Source organism: Athalia rosae, chromosome 3, assembly GCF_917208135.1.
Source record: "Athalia rosae chromosome 3, iyAthRosa1.1, whole genome shotgun sequence".
In the NCBI taxonomy this organism is placed as follows: Eukaryota; Metazoa; Arthropoda; class Insecta; order Hymenoptera; family Athaliidae; genus Athalia; species Athalia rosae.
The window spans coordinates 1,960,980-1,982,094 of NC_064028.1; the positions used below are offsets into that span (position 1 = coordinate 1,960,980).

General features: G+C 41.3%; 4 protein-coding genes across 18 annotated transcripts; 1 reads left to right on the plus strand and 3 right to left on the minus strand.

Annotated features, from left to right (window-relative positions):
* Positions 1 to 1,547: 1,547 nt before the first annotated feature.
* LOC105685649 (mitochondrial Rho GTPase) lies at positions 1,548 to 5,925 on the minus strand. 6 transcript variants are annotated; one of them, XM_048651641.1, is made up of 15 exons: positions 5,750 to 5,924; positions 5,323 to 5,529; positions 5,011 to 5,216; positions 4,888 to 4,938; positions 4,712 to 4,813; positions 4,600 to 4,641; positions 4,362 to 4,527; positions 4,167 to 4,287; positions 3,907 to 4,099; positions 3,552 to 3,818; positions 3,251 to 3,463; positions 2,979 to 3,175; positions 2,726 to 2,764; positions 2,412 to 2,483; positions 1,548 to 2,101 (listed from the first exon to the last, which is right to left on the minus strand). In XM_048651641.1, the coding sequence occupies exons 2-15, from the start codon at positions 5,519 to 5,521 to the stop codon at positions 1,975 to 1,977; spliced, it is 1,995 nt and encodes a 664-aa protein (XP_048507598.1). In that variant the 5' UTR covers positions 5,522 to 5,529; positions 5,750 to 5,924; the 3' UTR covers positions 1,548 to 1,974. The 6 variants fall into 6 exon arrangements, with proteins under 6 accessions (XP_048507598.1, XP_048507599.1, XP_012255362.2 ...); XM_048651642.1 differs by having other exon boundaries at positions 5,742 to 5,924; XM_012399939.3 differs by having other exon boundaries at positions 5,323 to 5,925.
* A 31-nt stretch (positions 5,926 to 5,956) lies between these two features.
* Positions 5,957 to 11,507, plus strand: LOC105685631 (diacylglycerol lipase-beta-like). Of its 6 annotated transcripts, none has more exons than XM_048651638.1 (15): positions 5,957 to 6,098; positions 6,168 to 6,388; positions 7,888 to 7,986; positions 8,084 to 8,296; positions 8,403 to 8,725; positions 8,909 to 9,052; positions 9,137 to 9,305; positions 9,374 to 9,497; positions 9,573 to 9,716; positions 9,817 to 9,928; positions 10,018 to 10,110; positions 10,192 to 10,346; positions 10,424 to 10,567; positions 10,648 to 10,766; positions 10,876 to 11,507. In XM_048651638.1, exons 2-15 carry the CDS (start codon positions 6,288 to 6,290, stop codon positions 11,054 to 11,056), a joined length of 2,121 nt encoding a protein of 706 aa, XP_048507595.1. In that variant the 5' UTR covers positions 5,957 to 6,098; positions 6,168 to 6,287; the 3' UTR covers positions 11,057 to 11,507. The 6 variants fall into 6 exon arrangements, with proteins under 6 accessions (XP_048507595.1, XP_048507593.1, XP_048507597.1 ...); XM_048651636.1 differs by lacking the exon at positions 5,957 to 6,098 and adding an exon at positions 6,653 to 7,021 and having other exon boundaries at positions 6,289 to 6,388; XM_048651640.1 differs by lacking the exon at positions 5,957 to 6,098 and adding an exon at positions 6,653 to 6,694 and having other exon boundaries at positions 6,373 to 6,388.
* On the minus strand, positions 11,481 to 14,535 carry LOC105685632 (RNA polymerase I-specific transcription initiation factor RRN3). Of its 2 annotated transcripts, XM_012399903.3 has the most exons (9): positions 14,395 to 14,535; positions 13,782 to 13,985; positions 13,475 to 13,694; positions 13,288 to 13,399; positions 13,007 to 13,159; positions 12,658 to 12,930; positions 12,427 to 12,567; positions 12,184 to 12,362; positions 11,481 to 12,056 (listed from the first exon to the last, which is right to left on the minus strand). In XM_012399903.3, the coding sequence occupies exons 2-9, from the start codon at positions 13,983 to 13,985 to the stop codon at positions 11,617 to 11,619; spliced, it is 1,722 nt and encodes a 573-aa protein (XP_012255326.1). In that variant the 5' UTR covers positions 14,395 to 14,535; the 3' UTR covers positions 11,481 to 11,616. The 2 variants fall into 2 exon arrangements, with proteins under 2 accessions (XP_012255326.1, XP_012255325.1); XM_012399902.3 differs by having other exon boundaries at positions 12,427 to 12,930.
* Positions 14,536 to 14,854: 319 nt separating this feature from the next.
* On the minus strand, positions 14,855 to 21,097 carry LOC105685656 (heterogeneous nuclear ribonucleoprotein A3 homolog 2). 4 transcript variants are annotated; one of them, XM_020852154.2, is made up of 9 exons: positions 20,960 to 21,097; positions 20,435 to 20,471; positions 20,287 to 20,307; positions 19,664 to 20,015; positions 19,046 to 19,426; positions 18,780 to 18,960; positions 18,338 to 18,583; positions 18,019 to 18,072; positions 14,855 to 15,198 (listed from the first exon to the last, which is right to left on the minus strand). In XM_020852154.2, the coding sequence occupies exons 2-9, from the start codon at positions 20,447 to 20,449 to the stop codon at positions 15,066 to 15,068; spliced, it is 1,383 nt and encodes a 460-aa protein (XP_020707813.2). In that variant the 5' UTR covers positions 20,450 to 20,471; positions 20,960 to 21,097; the 3' UTR covers positions 14,855 to 15,065. The 4 variants fall into 4 exon arrangements, with proteins under 4 accessions (XP_020707813.2, XP_012255375.2, XP_020707812.2 ...); XM_012399952.3 differs by having other exon boundaries at positions 18,338 to 18,451; positions 20,287 to 20,310; XM_020852153.2 differs by having other exon boundaries at positions 20,287 to 20,310.
* Positions 21,098 to 21,115: the final 18 nt, after the last annotated feature.

Below are 21,115 nucleotides of genomic sequence, written 5' to 3' on the forward strand. Positions count from 1 at the left end.
ATGAGGATAGCATAGGGAATCTAATTTGAAAAAATGTTCATTTTTGACCTCAAAATCGAAAAAGCTCCTAGGAAAATTTTCAATTCTCGGCCAAAAATTTTTATTTGAAAAAATTGATTATATGGCACATTTCTTACGTATTTTGATCTCAGGAATCCGAATCTGAAAGAAAAATTAATCTATCTCTAAAATTGACCGAGTTATCGCCAATTTTCAGCTTTTTGGGGTCAAAAATAAAAAATTGATTTTATAGTCTATCTTTATGTAATTTGAGCTCAGGAATCTGAATCCGGAAGAAAAATTGATCTATCTTCAAAAATGACCGAGTTATCCCCATTTTTTCGCCTTTTTTGGCATAAATTTGAGGATATCTCGGAGGGAAAAAATCGTAGCTCAATTTGGACAACGGATTCGTGTTCCTGAGGTCAAAATACGTAAGAAAAGTGCCATACGATCAATTTTAAAAAATAAAAATTTTTGACCAAAATTTGAAAAAATCGTAAGGGGTACCCCTTGGAAAAATCTCAAATTTTGGCCAAAAATTTTTATTTTTTAAAATTGATCGTATGGCACTTTTCTTACGTATTTTGACCTCAGGAACACGAATCCGTTGTCCAAATTGAGCTACGATTTTTTCCTTTCGAGATATCCTCAAATTTATGCCAAAAAATGCGATAATTCGGGGATAACTCGGTCATTTTTGAAGATAGATCATTTTTTCTTTCGGATTCGCATTCCTGAGCTCAAATTACATTTATATAGACTAAAAAATAAATTTTTTATTTTCGACCCCAAAAAGCTGAAAATTGGCGATAACTCGGTCAATTTTAGAGATAGATCATTTTTTCTTTCAGATTCGGATTTCTGAGATCAAAATACACAAGAAAAGCATATTAAACCCAATTAAAAGAATGATTCATTTTTTGCTCAAAAATCGAATGATTTTATCGCTTCCTCAAGAGTAATCTCACGTATAATCAGCTCAGGAATCCAAATCTGAAAGCCAAAATCATCTACTCATGCAATAGATCGAGTAATCATCAATTATTCGCTGTTGGGAGCAGAAAAATTATATGACATATCGATTGGTTTTAGTCGTAGACCCACTTTGACTCGTCGCAATCCATGCATGGGTCGGAATATTCGAATTCTTCAATTCACCAGCAAACCCGAGCTTTGCTGGAGTCAGCGTAGCCAGCAGGGTAGCGCTTTGTTGTGAGAAGTCACCTTCGGGGCTGAGCAGAGGTGACGCCCCACAACAAACCGCGCGCCCGTGGCTACCTGACTCCAGCTAAGCTCGGGCTCCCTCGTAGACCGAGAAATTCGAATATTTCTACGAGGGAGCCCCAGCTTATCTGGAGTCAGGTAGCCACGGGCGCGTGGTTTGTTGTGGGGCGTCACCTCTACTCAGCCCCGAAGGTGACGTCTCACAACAAAGCGCTTGCCAAGTTATCGCCGATTTATGGGTCTGAAGAGCGGTAACATTGAGACATCTCCACAGCTCTTCGTCTGATAGAACTGGATGAAGTATAATGTAACTCATCGAATGGACAATCAAAACTTTATTGCGATCAATTGTATGCATATAATCGATTTTTCTGTATTCAACGATAACGCAACGTACACAAAAGACGTATTACTCATCTTTTAGTCTGCGTGTACGTTTCTGTGCGTACATGATTCTTTTTCGTTTCTTTTGAGTAACGTCATTACAGAAATTGCGTACACAGGTCGTTTTATTCTCAAACAAATGCAGCAACTCGACATGTAATAGATTATTCATTCGGATATCTTACCATTAGAGTTTATTAGACTTCATGAAGTGTATTTGTATGTCACACTGTAGGAAGTGTGAGTGTTCTGCGGTGTTGTTGTTGCGTATTCGGTATTCATTATCATTATCATTAGCATATGTGGGGATTATCTATTAATGAAGTTTGTCGGTAGAATAGCCCAAACTCAAACTACTATAAACTATCTTTTGTCGGTATTGAGAACCCGCATCACAACGAATCCAGCTACAGTTGCGACGGCGAGCCCCAGTCCAGCTTTCCACCAAACGACAGATTCTCCTTGGATCAAGCCAAACTGCTTCATGTGCCTGAAATCATATTTTACAAGAATAAATCCTCCGATCACCGGATGAAGATGAATCGTTATAGAGTACCACAAAGTGTGCAATAAAGTTTTACGGGATCACGCCAAGATAAAGGAAAAGAGGAATCATTCGCAATCAGGCTTTCCGTATCTTGAAAAGGGATTCATCAAAATTGGTAGAAATTTGTGAAAAGTCTGGTCAGTTTATCCATGCACAATGAACATTACGATTAAAAGCGATTATTGATGAAAGTTAGGTCGGAATTTCGCACACGTAACAGCAAAGAAATGAAAGGTATAATACTGAGTTTGACCTTCTGAACGAACTCCACCATTCAATAGCTGAGGGTTTGACAAGTAACATGTGGACCATACGCCTCAATGGACTGAAAATAGTAATATAATGGCGTAATCAATTTTCATTCACGCTGTGCGATAACAAAAATTCGACGCGAGGAATATCTCATGCGCATCATGCCGAATGAGTGAATTTCACATGGCCAATGATGTGATCTTTGGTTGCTGGTGCAATTGCAGATGCAGGTGTAGGTGCAGATGCAGGTGCGTGTTTTGGCATAGAATATATGCCTTGTAAAAGCTTTTTAATATAAGTCTCAGATTCACCAACCTGTGCTTGTAAAACAATACCCACGCTGCTTGAAAGCGGCTAAACGTTAAATATTTCTGTATTAGTTTCTAACAAAGACTAATTCCATTGCTTCTGTAGTGATTTACTAGTGTGGTGGAAAATTGTATTCGAATTTCTGACAAGTTTGTTCGTCATTCGTTCGGTGGTACCCGTCGTTAGGCGATATCGATTGATAATTGCGTTGATTTCTATTGTTATCGAATCCTGTCGAATAAGATGTGAATAAACTTACGGGAATGCCGCCATTGTAGCTAGCTTAACGAATATTTCTCGACGCACGGTCCGTGTAACGCTATAAGGCTGCGGTGGCATCAGTTTATATTTGTTGCAGAAGCTGGCGGGCTGCAGAAGATACTCCTGCTTCACTTCGGTCAGGTCACTTTTATTAGCTACTATCAACACTGGAATCTTACTATCTGCGAAGTATTTCTGTAAGAATAGAAAATCAGCTTTTCGGTACCTTGCCTCGACTTACTTTGGAAGAATATGCAGATCACGACTCACGATAAAAATCCGAGCGATGTACTCGAAAGACTTCGGATTACTGGCATCGTAGACGAGGGCTGCCGCATCACATTGAATTTGACCCGGACTCAGAGCATCTTGAACATTGAGGATGTTAATATCTCTGAGAACGATGGTTTTCTCCTGGCCGTACACGTGAACGGTATTGACTGTGACGTGTGCGTTGGGGGGAACTATTTCTGGTTTTAATTTCTGGAAAACAGAAGAAAAATATCACTTACTGGGAAACTTGGAAGAAAAATACCGCTGCAAGGGTAGAGATCTAACATTGTTTACTCACCTCAAGCATCGGATCTATGAAGGTTCTGCACAAGGTCGTCTTACCGCTGCTCTTGGGTCCGATTACATGACAGCTGTAGACGTTTCTACTGGACTGCTTCTTCGCTAAATCTAGCTTTTTTTCACGAGTTACATTAATCGCATTCGTCTGACACTCGTTGTTGTACATGTTGTAGCCAAGGTAAGCCATGTATTCTACGGTTTTCCGCACGTTGGTTAACGTTATGAATGCCCATTGAGCCATGAATCCTTGAAAAGTGATCCAACCCTGTAAGATAACAACCAATCGTTCCCTTACTACGTATTTCACAGAGACCGTGCAAGAATTTTCTCGCACGCTCGAAGACGGTGCGAACCTTTTCGTTAGTAGTAACCATGTATCGGTATTCATCTCCCCAAGGTGGGCTTGGACATCGGGAAAATAGCATATCCATTTCTAGGGGAGACAGTGCACCATCGTGATCGCGGTCGTGCTGCATAAAAAGCACCGCCAAAAATTCATGTCCTTTGTGTGATAATTCTGTTGTACAACCAGCTGGCACTTTCAGACTGTAAATAGAATTTTTTTGGTGTATACATATCGCATAATGAGCACAAGTATCGAATCTATACTAACGGAGGATTAACGTATTCCTTGGACATCTGTAAATCGTTGTCATAGCCAAATTTCCTCAGGACAGCCCAGGTTGTCTCGTTACGCCCACGTTGAATAAATAAACACTGTAGATACATGAAGCCTGGAAAATAAGCAATACTTGGTAATCGGTTGTCGATGGCTACGTTGTGAACGAGCTAGGTAATTGAGACATACCGTTCATAGTTACACATCCTTCGCTGATCCCGTCTGCAATATTTTTGGAAAGAACTGCCTTTACGTCGAGAAGAACTTGGGGCTGTAGAGGAGTATTAAAACACCACTGTTGGAACGTGTTTAGTTCCATGTCGTTCAACAAACCATCGTTATCCAAATCACAAATCTAATAGACAAATAAACATTGATAACATCTTCAGCATAGATCATTGAGATTTTGCTAATTTCAACTGCTTACCTTGAATATTCTCCGCAAGGCAGTTTTACATTCTTCTGTCAGCTGTGAAATGAGGAACTTGAAATAATCGAATTGGTTACAATGTGGGCACCGTAGTTACACCGATACTTGCCTCTTGTGTGTCGTAATCGTACAGTGGAGTTGTAGGATGGAGTACAGCCTTTTGTGCGTAATAAAACATTTCCGAAATATTCTGCAACGTCTTGGCAGAGCACTGCAATCGATTAAACTGTTTTAGGAGACAGCCAGTAGTGGCAAATCAATTCGAGATCTCTAGAAATATCTTACCTCAATGCAACTCTCAATTTCGGAGAACTCTTTCATGATAGGATAGACAGCCTGAGAAATACGGTCGTACAAAAGTATTGTAACAGGTAACTGATAAAAGAATGTTCGAATATAGCAATATACCTCTATGGTGGAGTAGTCGACAAGATCAATTTTATTGCCGACAAGAACAACTGGACATCTGTTGGTTGTCGAGCATTGTCTGATCAAAGGTAACCAGTAGCTGGCTACTCTGTCCAAGGTATCTTCATCTTCAACCGAATATACCACACAGATCACATGCGCTTTCTGAATTTCTTCTGACAGTTGGTCATTGGTTTGCTCGGCAGCTGTGAATTAAAAGTATAAAAATCACACCCATCTCTGTATTTAAACTAAATAACTCGCTTCCATGTTGCAGGAAAAGAATAAGAATAACATGGGGAAAATGCAAACCCGAGTAGTCCACGATGTGGGTGGGAACTTGCTCCGGAGTAACATCGGCAGGGATTGTTATTTCCTCAGCTTTGCTCGGTACTTCCTCCGCGTATTCCTCACTGACCAACGATAAAATCAACGAAGTTTTACCAACCCCGTGTTCTCCCACCAAGAGGATTCGGACATTGCGCCGTGTCCCACCCTGGCGCATAACCATACCGCAGGCTGCAACCATTTGTCAGGTGCCTTACAAAGTTATTGGTATCCAACCGAAGCTATATTCATGATATTTGTCATCACCATCATCACTGTCATTATGACTATCACCCTCTCCATAACCAACAGCACCATAAATCCATGACAGGCACTCTATTATATCTAGTGTACTCTAAACACCGTAAAGGTACGTAACCTTAAAAGCAAACAACGATACAAACTTTAGTACCCCAAATGAATCGCTTAACGTAGACATCCGCCAATTCAAATGATATTTTCAGATTCGGAGGCTGACGTTTCCGAAGACAGTTGCATCCCTCACCACTGTCAAATGATTTACAATTGTCCGTATAGCTTGGGAGTGATAGAGCTGAAGGAAAATTAGCGATGGACCCACACTACGATCCGCTACCGCCTTCACCATCCCTCGCGCCAACCCCCAACGCCAATGGCAATGGTCAATGGTCCAACAACCAGCGTCATCCATTGGCAGCGCGAACTACGAAGAGATCGCCAAAGACAACGCTTGAAGACCTCGAGGATCGCTGATAATCAAATTGTCAGAAAACATCTTCTAGGTAATGTCTGATCCATAAATGCAACATACACCTGTCACGTCTGACAACAAAAATCTTCCAAAACCGCAGATCCTCGCCCAAGGTTGATCATGTTCGTACAGCGGATGGGGAGAAGTGAAGTAAAACTATGGATTTCGGACAATCGGAGAAAGACCTCCGAAAGGTGTATGGGTAGCTGGTCGTTCGTGCATGAGCTGCAGGAGGGAAAGTCCCAAGAGGACGAGGAGGAGAGGAAGCGCGAGGGGCAAGAAGTCGTGGAGCAAGGTGAACGGGTCTGGTGCACCCGCAGCGTAAGTGTACCTGTTCATACCACTACAGAGTCGCTCTTTTACGAATCCGTCAAAAGTAGATGAGATTTAAAATCAAACGTCAGTCGTGCATGCGCCTTTACCGCCACAAGCGGAAGAAGTTTAAAAATCATCCCGCGCGTCACCGCAGTGCTAAAAAGAAGTATAAAGTATCTAGTGGCAAGGACTCTTTAATCGTGTACCTGGAAACATAAACAGTAAATTCTATCAACAATATCCATCGGTAATACCGTTCAACTTACACAGGTGCAGAGAGAGATACCACACATTCGAGTATATGAATTAAGGGTAAGTTTCGGAAACCACTGCACCAACACACCGATCTGATCGAAAGGAAAAAAGAGGAGAAACTGTTGCCAAGTACAAGAAGGTACAGAAGTACGAATCCTTGATCTCTTTTCTTTTGATAGCCGATCAATTTTCGATCACATCTGTCTATGCATGTATGTACCCCGGATACGTAATAGTTGTACCGCTCGACCGCATAGGGATCGGTATGAGTGAGAATTATACAGACACAGACACACGTATCATCCGAGTCAGTTTAAAGGCCCGAGCTTTCTCCACGTTGCGAGACTTTCTCCGGTTCCACAATTTGGTACAGAAGATTACAAGGTGCAGTAGATGCCATTCCTGAATAAGTATAAATCGTAAGGTAAAGGAGCGCTGAAAAACCGCCTTCGTCATACATCTTTGATTTACAGTCACCAGACTGAAAGGCTGTTTTTGCGTTACAGTCCAAAGAGTACAATTCAAGAGGCCTTAGTGGTCTTACACGTAAATATAATGAGAGCCTTTACAAGAGTATAGGTATACCATGGCTGTATTCATTCGTAAAAAAACAGGTACGGTACGGATGCGGGTACGGATACCAGATACAAGTACGTAGTTGCGGACGGTATAATGCGATCCGGTATTTGCACAGAATCGGCACGTAGTCGTCGTTCGGATACGGGAATACGAATATGAGCCCTATCTATGTATGCATGGTTATTCGTATGTACTTACATACCTAATACCTATGCCTATGAATTATAATATTACACGCAGGTGTATAAACCGAAGTGCTCGGACGGTGAGACCAGGTCGGTGAACCAATGCGAAGCGCTTGAACGGACGTCACCGAAAGAAGGAGGACCCGACCAAGGGGTCAAATTGTCGTTTCTTGTTATACGTGTGTGAGGGTATCGCGAATTTTAGCTTCATCCGATACTTGGTATCCGAAGCTGAAAAAAGGAAGAAAGAGACTCTCGATAATTAGATGATTTCATCACACGAAATCCATATCCAATTATTATGTATATGTATCTTATACTCGAAGATTCAATGCATAGCATGTGGCTGCGCCTACGTCAAAAATGAAACAAACATACAAAAAGTTTAGCAATATGAATAATTCAGGAGTAACACGATGCTCGCAACAACAACAATAAAAAAACGTACGCTCGCCAATAACGTAATTTTCATTTTGTATCGTTCAGTAAGATGCCGGCATTGAAATTGTTTGGGCGCAAGTGGTTAGCGGCTACGGATGACCTTGTGTATCCTGGACTCTTTGAAATTTTCATACGCATTACTTGGTAAATTGATGAATATTTATCTACTTATAGATCAATGATTAACGATGCATACCGAGATAATTTCTCCAAGTATATGTATAACAAGAAATTGTTGCAGGTTCGTATTGATGACAATTGCCTGCATCAAATATTACGATGTAACTTGGAGATGCCGCATCGGTGGAGAACTAGTGCGAGTTTTTCTAGCCGGTGAATTGATTCTCCTCGGTGTCGTGACCATACTCCTATTTGCCATAGTAACACACAGCTCGAAAGGTGCCATCGCAGACACACACCCTCGTCGACTGGTCGAACCACTTCTTACCGTCAAGTAATATTTGCACACCCAGATGTTCCTTCCTGGAATTTTTCCTGTACGACGACCGAAAAATGAATTTTATCAAAAGAACTTCACCGAACCTCTGTTCTCTTTGCAGAATTCTACTGATATTCCCTGAAATAACATGGAATATATTGGGGACATTTTGGATATTCACGCAGAAAGTTAGCTGTTCGGACGACAACTATACCATCCCTGTGGTAGAGGGGCTCGTTTTATTCGATTGGGTACTCGTGGGTCTGAGCGTACTGGGCTTGGCTTTGGTATTCGATCCACTGGGATCAATGGGTCTGAAAGACAAAACTGTACCAGATTCCGAGGAGCACTACAGGGTCTCTAATATATGGATGCGGAGGTTCAAATTCTTCTGGTGGATGCGACGAGACGAAAGTGCCCATGAAACTTTTCAACATGTTGCTGGTGAGACATAGGTACATATGGGTAAGGCTGCAATGTTTCCATAATGTACGACAATACATAAGTTACACGCAGAAGCTCAAATGACATTAATATCTACCCAACGACAATAATCTCGCTTCAGATCGAATGTTTCTACGATACGAGAGCATTCACATATTTTTTTTTTCCGTACGATTTACATAGGACTGCTGAGCGCTCTATTTCGTGGCACGGATTTGGTACCCACCGACGTTATGGCGGGTTGTATTTTATTGAGAGTCAGACAAAAACGCGAAACTTTGGAAATGCGCAGGCTGCACATTTTCAATCGCCCGGTCTACACTACCGGTAAGATTTTTCCATACAACGACGTCCTCCACCCTATCGCTCATTATCTCTCAATTATCACGATTCTCTTTCAATTTCAAAAAGATACCAGGGAGATCTTCGATCGCGCACCTAGCTGGATGTCACTGGAATGGGCACAGCATTACATGCAGTTATCCATAGCTTCTTACGCCTGGTTATTCGTAATGTATCAACACGTATGTACGGGGTGTTTTCGACTAATCAGAGGCATGACCTGCTGTGCATGTTTCAGGTACGTCGCTTCGAGTTTTACTGATTATTCATTGGGAATTTTTTTTTTTGAATATTATCTCCTTCCAGGCGAAAGCACAATGTCATAATCGACGACAATTGCTGTTTTTGTAATCTTGCCGGGGTAAAATATTTGTCACAACTGTCGGAAGATGATATTCTCTACGCCTCCTTCAGAAATCATCTTTGCGAGGTGCGTAGATTTAGTTGATAGACATAGAAAACAGCCGACCGTAGACACTAAAGGAGATTATCTTTGATCCAACAGATACCCTTCTGCGTAATAGCCGATCATAAAACTGAGAGCATTGTTATAGTGATCAGAGGATCGCTCTCGTTGCGCGATCTTATCACAGACATCGCCGCAGCATCGGATGCGTTCGAAGCCGATGGCTTACCACCAAACAGTATGGTAAATAATCAGCAATTACGTAGAAAATCGCTGATAAAAAATTTTCTACGCCCAAGTGAGAAATTCGACGAGAGATTCAACTTGGAATAATTATTTACAGGCTCACAGGGGGATGATTATCGGCGCAAAGTTCCTCTTGAAACAGCTCGATGAATCTCAAATTTTAACCAAGGCGTTCACCTTGTATCCCCAATACAGTCTTACTCTGACAGGTAATAACATGCAACCTCAGTTGATCTACGATATTTATCTCGCAAAAGCACGGTCGAATATGAATTACATTGTCATGTTTACGTTCAAGGTCATAGCTTGGGTGCCGGGCTCTCTGTGCTCCTAGGATTACTGATACGACCGATATACCCGAAGCTCAGAGTCTACGCGTTTGCGACACCCGGTGAGTCTAGAATCTCGCTCTACGAAAAATCTTACTGCAATCGTACAACGGTGACTAGAAATAATCTTTGATTGGTTACAGCTGGCCTGCTCAGTCGGGAAGCGGCCAGAGTCACCGAGGAATTCGTGTTTACGGTAGGACTCGGAGACGATCTGGTCATGCGACTTAGCGTAGATAGTATAGAAAATTTTAGAACAACTTTGATGATTACGCTACAAGCCTGCCGTTTGCCAAAGGTAATGCACTGTTTTCACCAATCATTTTGTATCGCGTACACAATGCAAAGCAGAGCAAACACTCACATGGATTGTAGTACAGGGTAGTGCTCAATGGTTTGGGATATGCCCTGTTCGGGGTGCCTCACAGAGATCTTGAAAGGATGTGGCGTAATGGTAATACAATGGGCTCGTCGCCGGGACAGCTCCCACTCTTGGCTGATCCACCCACACGTGACATAGTGAGTGCACCTGTAAACACATCATCCTGTAGAGCTAGCTGCCCCGAGATGATTAATATCTCAATTTTTTTTTTGCCAAGGAAACAACGATATTGGAACGGGACGTTGCTTTGAGAAGGTATTCCAGTGTTCGTTTGTACACCGCAGGTCGGATACTTCACATCTCTCGATGTAATTCAAAACTTCAACAAAAGAAAAGGTAATACTCTACCGAAAAGTTGCTTCAATTTCACTAAGAAAACAACTATTTGCTAAGTCTCATGCTCGATATGGATAACTGGTGTAACACACCTGCGTTCAAATTGCAGTGACGAAGACGGGGGCGAAAATTGCAGATATGAGATGCGTTGGGCCCAAGCTGAAGATTTCATGGAACTATCCGTGATGCCGCGAATGCTGCTGGACCACTTGCCTGAAAACGTTGAGCGTGCTTTGACAGCATTACTCAGACAGAAAGAAGAAATCCCCACGGATATCGATGTAGTGTGATTGATGATAACTAAATTTGGTTACAAAGATGATGTCTGTGACAAGACTTTGCTCGGAATTTTCGAAAAATCAGTATTTTTAATAATATTTATACGACTGTACTCTATGCTGTATCGATTTAATTTCAACTACGATTTTTACTAAAATAGTGATAGCAATTCCTAAATTGTACATTCAAATTAGCTATGTATACTCATGGGTGTAGGTCGCTTAGGCAGGTCGATCCTAACTTGGCTGCGCTAAGTTTTTTATCCAGTGATTCACGTCGAGTCTGCAATGAAATAAATTTCATTCATGATTTCAGAACTTGGGGAATTGTGCTTACCCAATCATTTGTATATGATTACGGAACTATGATAATTAATTACTGTCATGGTCGTGGGTTAGACGATAATGGTTGTAAAAATTGAAATGTTTTAGAATATAACGAATAAATAGAAGATTTTAATAACGTCGATTCATGATTACAGGTATCAAATACGCGATACACGGTAGATAGTGTGAGTAATATTGCATAAGAACGTTGATTTAGCAGCCCTGCGAATCGGTTACAGTTGTTCTCAAGGGTGCATAAAACCAGGCGATGTCCCATACGAGAAGACGTCCATATCATTGTGAGAGCTGGACAAAGACGGAAGAGTTTCATCCATAAAATCGTCTCCTTCAATTTCATTCCTGCTGTCCATCTGGCAAGATTCCTCGTCGACTGTACCTCCTTGGTACATCATATAAATGGGATTTATCCGGGGGGCACTTTTCAGCAGCATGTAAGGATCGAATGGGAAGAAAGTGTCCAGCCATAAAGAGACACGGTTGCTACTCTGAATGATGGGTAGATTACTTCGAGCATTGTGTTCGATTATGGAGTAGCAATAAGCCAACTGGTAGGTCCGCGTCACAGCAGCAAAGTTCTGCACTACCGCCGACTGACACACTTTCAATGGATTCAACTTACACGCTATAACTTTTGTTAAATTCAGGCTTTGTAGGAACAACAGATCTGTAAAAAATGGACAGTTTTACCGAAGCGAATTTTATTTGAATGGATGACGGCATGGTAAAGAAAGGATGCATGAAGTGAATTGATTGAGGGAGACTGCACCCCGAGCATTGGGTTCGTTACTCACTTTTCCGGGTGTTAACCAGGTGCTTATGCCTAAAAGCAATCACGTAGAACATTGCTTGGCAGACGGAATAGAACACAGCGTGTACCCTCACGTCACTATTGGCGCACTCTAGGCTGTCTTGTGAACTTATGTAACTGTGTATCCATGAGGACATTTCGAATAAAGTTGCCTTCAGCAATCTGCAAACAAAAGTTCAACTGATAAGTGACGATCGAAGGGTGAAATATTTATGAAAATAAATACCCTAAATCAACGAATGTAGCTCTGGCCAGTAGACTAGCGACATAGGAGACGGAAGATTGCCGGATAATTGGTGCAACATTTGGATTGGAGACTTTCCGCCACAACCAATTTACGAAAGCTTCAGATATCGTCAATTTGAAACTACAGATGTAAAACATAATAAACTGCACGTGATGGCTGGCATGTGTCGGTAGTATTATCTGTTCAAATATTTTTAGAATGACGTGATACAGATTTTTCGATGTATCCCAGTCGAGCGTGCCCTGAACATGGCAGCAGTGATAGACGTATTGTAGAATCTGCTCCATACACACGTCCAACGTGTGTGCAACAGGATGCTTCATTCTTCGCATCTCTGTCTCCTTTTTGTGCTTAGCTACATTTGGTGAAACCTCGTCCATTGTAAATACACCAATATTTCCTTTGTCCGTCTCATCCATGTCTTCCTCATCTTCGTATTCATCTATTTCAGTACGAGGTACATTCACGTCTAAAACGATCAACCTGAAAACAGAGGAACAAATAATGACGAGAAAAACCATTGTGAGTTTCCATGGATAAATAAACGAGTCGATCGTACCTATTGATTATGAGAGAAAGAATATCAGATCTAAGATGTGGGGCGTAATCCAATATTTGTAAAAGGGCGTATATGTAGATCTCATGACTTTGGGTCGTGCGTCTGAAGTAGGGGTAATTTTCCACCAGTGATTGTAGAAGAATATCTGTAGCCCTGCCGATAAATTGTATGACTAAGTACGGATTGCCATCTTAGAGTGAACCCATTGCATTGCACCACTCTGTGCAACCAAATTGATGACACGATATGGTGCAATAAGTGAACGCTATACTCATACTTACATGGGTATTATCCTGATCAGCATTTGCAAAACGTCGTGCACATGCCTTAATCTTTCTAGATCTTTATTTCTTGATTTAGAAAATTCCCACTCAGTCGCACTATCGTTATCCTCTAAAAAATTTGATTATCAATTACCACTGATTAAGATCTAAAACCTTGGTTTTCTAAATAGATAGTTCGCTATACCTGGCTTAAATTGATTAACAAGTTTGTCTATAACAAGCTTAGTGTGGTAGTTGTGTGCAGATATTAGGTCTATCAAGAACCCCTTGTAAGCATCTGTTACTTGTACCGATCTGAATGTCCAATTTGGAGTTAACAATGCCTCTACAAACAATTTATGAGTTGGACCAAGCAATGGGATGCAACTACACGTTTCCGTCAATAGTTCTAAAAGTTCGTGGTCCTGAAATATGAGCAACAGGGCAATGATTGAAAATAATTCCATGTAAGGCCAACAGTTACTGCGGATTATTTGCATTCCAAAACAAACCTTCATATCTGCATCTCGAATAGTGACTATTAAATTCTCATACTGTTTATGATCAAAGCCACTTCCAAAGTTTGTCAATATATCCTTAAGGTTCTTTGGTAGCTTGAACCTTACTTTGCTTGCTTGATTGACCACTTTTGCTCTCATACCTGGACTTTTCAATAATGAGGATACGCTGCTCAATCTCGATGATGCAACCGACATCTGTAATTATGATCAATTGTAACAGACGAAAGAATACTTAGTTCATAATCACTTGTGACAAGTAAAATAAGCTCTCAAGAATGAAATCTTTGCTTTAGATATCTCATTTTAGATGGGGACTCAACGCGTATGTAATGATTTCTCTGTAGGGGCAATCAGAAGAGGAAATGCATACTTCATATACGCCTGTGAGCATGTCAAAATCCATATGGGAAGTTATATGAATTTTGAAGTAATGAAATAGAAGAGTTGAGGATATGATAGAGCTTTCAGATCATGGAAACCGCTGCTTAGGGCGACCTAATCGTAATGAGAATTCTTCGTGAAAAATTCCAGTCAAGGATGTGAACCACGACCGCCATGTGATCGCCGATGAGGTTAACAATAGTTTAAGCTCGAATAAACGCACCTTGAAATGTGTAGATCGAAGCAGCAGCTCTTTGCTAATTAAAAATACTCAGTTAGTTTTTCCGACGCTTTCACGGCAGAATTATATACCAGAACTTCACCGGATTCTTCACAATTCGGAAGAATTAGGACCTTGTAGCACCGCAGACAATACGGACCGATCACTCACACCAACACGTGCGAAATAATAATGGCAAGCATAACCTGCTGCCAAAGGTGTGATATAGTTCACGGAGAATCCGATAGAGATGACAAATGTTAAATCACTAGCGCCAATAGCAATATTCAGACGAACTATATTTTCCGCAAATTACACAATGTTATGAAAATTATTTACACGAATTTCATTTAACTCAATTATCTAATGATCATAAAAATAATTACACAAGTACACCTTGCGTATCAGAAACAGACATAGGTCGTTGGCAGGGGTTGGATGACAACGGAGAGTACAATAATGGTACAGTTTGTATATTGCACATTTATTTCTTCCAACAATGCAAATAAAAATGATTTTAGCTTTTTTCGAGACACGGAATCGTTGTCGCATTTCTAGCATTGGTCAAGATATTCTTGTTCATATCTTTATATATAATATTTTATTCAATGATTACAGTGGAAATGATCATTTGAATTCGAGCTCGTTCAAATGTACCTCAAGACAAAGCCCGTTCATCCAGGTTGACGAACTTCCATTGATGCAATAGCGGGAGGATGATTTTGAATCGGGTCCATGACCTCCGGATACTCAGCTTTCTCGGACTCTTTATTTTGGATAAAAGGCGGGCAAATTGTCTTAGTAGACCTGCAAAAACACATCAACTTATTAGTGTTGGTTCCTCATTCATCAAACTGGTACATAATATGTGGAGGTAAAATGCTCAGGTGTGATCAATTTTTTCAAAATAATGGTACAGTATTTTTTGTATTTGGACATCAATATCGAATAGCCCTCTGAATATCAATCGATTTTAATTAAAATATTTCATTTTGACTTATAACCTCTGGAAATTAATAAGAAATTAACATGACGAGCTTGGTAATAATATCTGAATTAATTATTTCTCTTCCAAAGATAAATCAGACTTGGCAAGGTATTTGTGGTAACGTCGTGCGAAGAATTAAAAGGAGAAAAAGTGTAGCCATTTTTCGTGATTTCTCAACGAGTTTCGAAATCACATAAATTGAAGATGTACGTTTGAAATTTTGAGGCTGCGCCCTAAAGGGATCTGTGACTCGGAAGAGACGCACCACGGTCCTTCATCTCGCCGTAATGTAGGTATATTCATTTACGCAAATTCTACCACATCAAGTTTGGCGCAGAGTGTGTGTTTGCTGAAATGGTTCTACCATAAATATTCAATTCCCTGAATAGTGAGAAATACCTCGAGCAAAATTACACTCTCGTTCATAACATATTACTACTACGCAAATTATTTTATATCATATAGTAAGAAGACGCCAGTATAACATATTCATACGTTTCCCCTAATAATGAAAAAAGCAAACTAATATTTAACAACTGAACGGGGGGATGGGGCTGCCTCGATTGGGAAGTCAGTAGGACATGGAGGACTGGGTAGACAGGTGTATGTATATGATTACACAACAGCTGGCTTGGCGGTAGATTGAATGATTTTTAAACGGTAATGGATGAAAAGTAAAGGTCGCACGCGTCTCAACATACCTTTTCCAACTTCAAAGCCATCAGATTTGGAACGCAAACGCAATTGCTTCGCGCTATCCAGTTATTGGAGGATGATAATTCGCCAGAGTCTCTATCCGCATCTATTGGGCGCGTATAGGCAAGAGGAGAACGCTGCTTTTCGCTCTCCATTAACCGAAGAATGACGAGCATCACCTGTTGATATCCGGCTAATCCAGTTACGCTCTCGCTCGCATCTAAGGCTGGGTCATGCCATTGTTCTTTTGCGCTCTCGTTTTTGGAGTATAAGCGGCCAGGTGGAGACGAGCTAATCCAGTAAAGCGCTCGCATCTACAAGCCACGCGCAGAGACACGGCTACCAGTTGGTCGTTTTCCAATAAGGTCGGAATAAAGGGGAATCATTTTCTGTGTAGGACGTTTTGAAGGCCACTCGATCGCTGGCGTTTCGACGCAACGCAAGACCGGGGCAAAAAGCTCTTACATCAGCACACCCATGGCTGAGATCGATTGTAACTTTCCGGGGGCTTAACGCAAGTGGATCTGCAGACATCTATTTACCCCGTAATACGCGTTTGCAAATCACGGATTGCTCGAGCAACATTGGACTTGGCGATGATAATGCGATATTCGAGGGTATAGAAACGAAAAAGATTGTAAACAAGCAAAATAAGTAATCAAAGAATAAAATTATCCAGGCAGTACACCTCCGCTTGACGAGGGAAAGATAACGCTATTTTTCTGGGGCGTCATGATATCGTCCAACATACAACTCGACGGTGGTGAAAAATTGAGCGGCTACTACTGAAAAGCTTTAGATATACACCAACACCTGTGTAATCCACGTTTCTTCGATTTATTATTAATGAACATCAAAGACATAGTTGATACATATAAAAAAAAAAATCATGTACATCACATCGTTCATAGTCTATGTTCGTGTTTTCCACTGCGGACCTATGCTAGCTGGGAAAATGTTTGAAATAATAACTAGCGTTATTTATGATTATTAGCCTCCGCCAGATACCAGGGCGAGATACCATGGAATAGCCAAGTTCTCTGCCCAAAGGCCTCGTAGAAGACTGGAGCTAAACTTCACGACTGAACTAACTCTTCGTGTAAGACAATTTCGAACATAAAAATCCATGTTAATTATTTAACGCGATTACGCGACGTCCGCTATCAAAATCATTTGTTTAATAAACTTCACGAGTTTCTAATACTTTTAATGTCGCTACAAACCTAAATCCAAGCTATCCATCGAACATGTCAAACCGATCTTACCGTATCTTATGGTATCTTAGAATTGTAATTTTAAGTTTAATATAAATTACACATTTATTTTTAATGGTTTCATAACTGTGTGAGTGGGCTGTGTATTATTATTATTATTGTTATTATTATTATTACTTTTCCCCCATACATAGGAAGGATTGAAACACTTGAGGCGCAGTTTTATATCCGCACGCAAACCGCCGCTAGGCATTCATTTGCCCCCAGTGAACGCTATCGATCGGTATAGTACTTTAGTACCTCGGCGGCATCGAGTCTGCCGGACCTGGGAAGCTAAAAGGTCAAAAATTGAAAATCGCAGATTAATTTCTCGCTTTGTTCGCGGTTTGTTGATTATGGAGTACAAAATAGAAGACTGCCTTCAGTAACGGAATCAAGAGGCACGTTTTGTTTCTCTTAGTACTAATCGCTTATCAAACTTCTGTTAAATAACAACCGATGCGACAAAAATTCTATTGTGAAGCCAGGCAATGGCACGATTGAAGTAAGAGTAAAGCGGATAAAGCTAAAATGGGTAAACTGACTGCTTAATCTGACTATAACATAGGATGGTACTTGTTGTCGTCAGATTGCGTTCACCGCGTGGGTGGGATAACAGTTACCATGTTTCAATAATGGTATATGTATAGATATACGTCAACATTAGAAAGAAATGCAGTGTCAACTCACCGTCCTGTACTTCTTGGGCCGTAGGGATCTGCCCGGTCATACCCGTCGGTATATCTGAAATTTACAAAGCCATCGAATGTAATGGATGTATCGACTCGCTTACGATCAAATTCATCATTTCAGAATTTAAAAATTGATCGTGGTCTGTTTTCATGATTGTATCCTTGCCATGAATCAGTTAGATACATGCTTCGAACTGGGATTAAACAAGGATTTGATGTTGCCTCAAAAGATTGGAAACAGTTTCAGTAGTGAGAAAACAATTCCCTGCCCAAATTTCGAGGCTTTTGTTAAATATCAAAAGAAAATTGTTACTCACCCTCCACCAACTGGAGGGTATCCGCCAGTGGGAGCAGCACTTCCAGGTCTTCTGCTAAACATATCTGCTTGGGGTCCTGGGCCCGTGCTGTAATTTGGCACCGCGCCAATTGGCCTGTTAAATGGAGGCATATTATTAGGGGGTGGTCCATCGGTCCTGTTGCATTGCGATTGGCCTCCCTGATTAAACCCCCCAGGTCCCCCTGGTCCCCCATGCCCCACAACCCCCGAGCCTTCCGGAAAGCCTCTGTGACGCATCATCATAAAATTGGTAAATATGGAAATTCTACATCCTAAGTAAATAAACAAATAAACAAGTTTGGATAACTAGACATATCTAATCTCATAGACTTCAAGCTTGCAAGTAGATATCGTTACATTTGCTAAAATAACTAAACAACGTGGGGTGTATGAACTATGTGATCTGGCTTCTGAACACTTACCCTGACTCTGCAAATCCTCCGCCATAAGCTGTGGTTGCACCTCCATTCCTCATTGGCCCGGTCACGCCACGGTCGTAGTCATTTCTTGGTGGGTATTCAGCAGTCCGTGCACCCCCAAAATTTTCTGTGCGTCCATAGTCAGCTGGCCCACCCCGGTTAAAATCTCCTCCCATTCCAGCAGCTGCAAGATTCACAATCAATGATTGAGATGGGGAAATACCGAAAGAAGTTTGAAGCTTGTGATTATACCAAGTGATGGGACTTACATGCACGGCCACCAAAGTCCGCCCTTGTTCCAAAATCGGCAGCTCGGCCAAAGTCTGCTCCTCTACCGTAATCAGCAGAAACGGCAGGTCCGTATCCTCCCGTAGAACCAGTAGCTGGTCCGTAGGCACCTCCCATTCCTGACGAGCTGGTCGCGTAACCTCCTAGACCACTAACATTGTTTTGTCCGTAACCACCACGATCGTTGTATCCACCACCAAAATCTGCACCACGACCCGCGTAGTCACCTCCACCCCGATTACCGTAATCATTGTAACCACTACCAGCACCAGGGCCATTTCTACCACCTCCAAAGTCTCCTCTCCTTCCAAAATCTCCTCGTCCACCGCGATCATTGCCGCCAAAGCCACTTTCTCGGCCGCCTTCAACAGTTATAAATATCAAGTTACATTAATACGATGATTTTTTTTTTTATAGACCTGAATACAAGAGAATTGGAACTAATTGTATCTTTGTCATGAATCAGTCAAACACGCCAAGTTTTAACTGGGATTAACCAAAGATTTAATTTAGCCTCAGAAGATTAGAAACATTCTGAATACAACAGAAGATTCTTGCCCAAATTCTGAGGCACCACCCGCTTTTGAAATAGTGTTTACCTCGACGGTCGTTATAAGGTCCTGGTCTGCCGTCGCGTCCTCCATCTCTTCCACCTCGCCCACCTCTCATGGGACCACCACGTCGATCTCCATCCCTACGAGCGCCACCGCCACCACCACCTCCACGTGACTTGCCTGTAGATTGTTCAACATTGATGGTTGCACCTTTGAAATTTGAGTTGTGGAGAGTCTTGATAGCCGTAGTCGCATCCTCTTCCCTGGCCATATGCACGAATCCGTATCGATTCATCACATCGCATTCTGTCACTTCGCCAAAGCGTTGGAACAGTTGTCTCAACTCTTCATTACGGCAATTTTCGGGCAATCGACCGACAAATATTTTTGTCTTTCTCTTTAAGAAAAAAAAGCAACATAGAATTCAAGCGTTCGAGTTCAAACTTACTGTACTTGCAGAAAATCTTATTCCAAGTGATTGTGTCTTTCCTGTCGACCATATCTCAACATGAGGTGAATATGGTGTCTGAGGCAGACCAAATTTTTCTAGCTCATATAAAGTTGAAATATTGGTCACAACACCGAGTATCAAATGATGTGAAACATGTGAGAGCATGCCTAAAGATATTTTTTATTCGAGCATAACATGTGTGCATCTTTTTACTCACTGGAGCAGCAGTTGAAACAATCTTCTGGAACAAAGTGCAAACTTAATGGATTAATGGATGGATGAACTAAGTTAATTGTACAATTGACATTTAAGTTGGTTTCAAGAGCTTGGAAATATGTTTTCAATAATTGTACTAAAGTAATTACCTTTTCGTCCGTCATAGTGGTAGGAAATTAACACCACCTGGAACAAAAAATTATCCAATGAAAATTTCCTCTATGAACTGGCGTTGGTTATAAAGTACGCGTCACGAGCACACAACGCGGATCACATTTGAATCACATCACCGGTCACCGGCCAGCGCATCGGGCAAGATGGCCGATGAAATTCGCTGTGCTTAAAGATTATGATTGCGTGATAAAGAATTAGTGAAAAGGTTGGATAATTTGCAAGATGCGAGTACAAGGTGCTCCTTATTATAGAACGCGAGTCAACAATGCAAAAACTAGATTAAGCTCATGAACACTTGATGCGCAATACTAATAATATATATCATGGATCACAAACTCTCGGGACTGACTCCCCGCCTGTCTCTGGAATAGCGTGGCTAGATGGATCGCCGGGATGGCGGCATAACCGCATCATTGGAATAGTTGATCAATTATAAAGGTATTTGGTGAATGAAATATTTCGGAAATCGCTATAAAGAACAGACGAATAATTGTACATACCAAAATTCACAGGAATCGTAGATATCCGGAATTAAATCTACGTAGGAACAACCTCCAACACTTCTAGAAGCGATCTTTAGCGCCGTGAAAACGGAAACGGAATGAACGTAGTCGAAGCGGCGTCGGGATGCGTTGTCGCTCTAGTCGTCGCGGTCT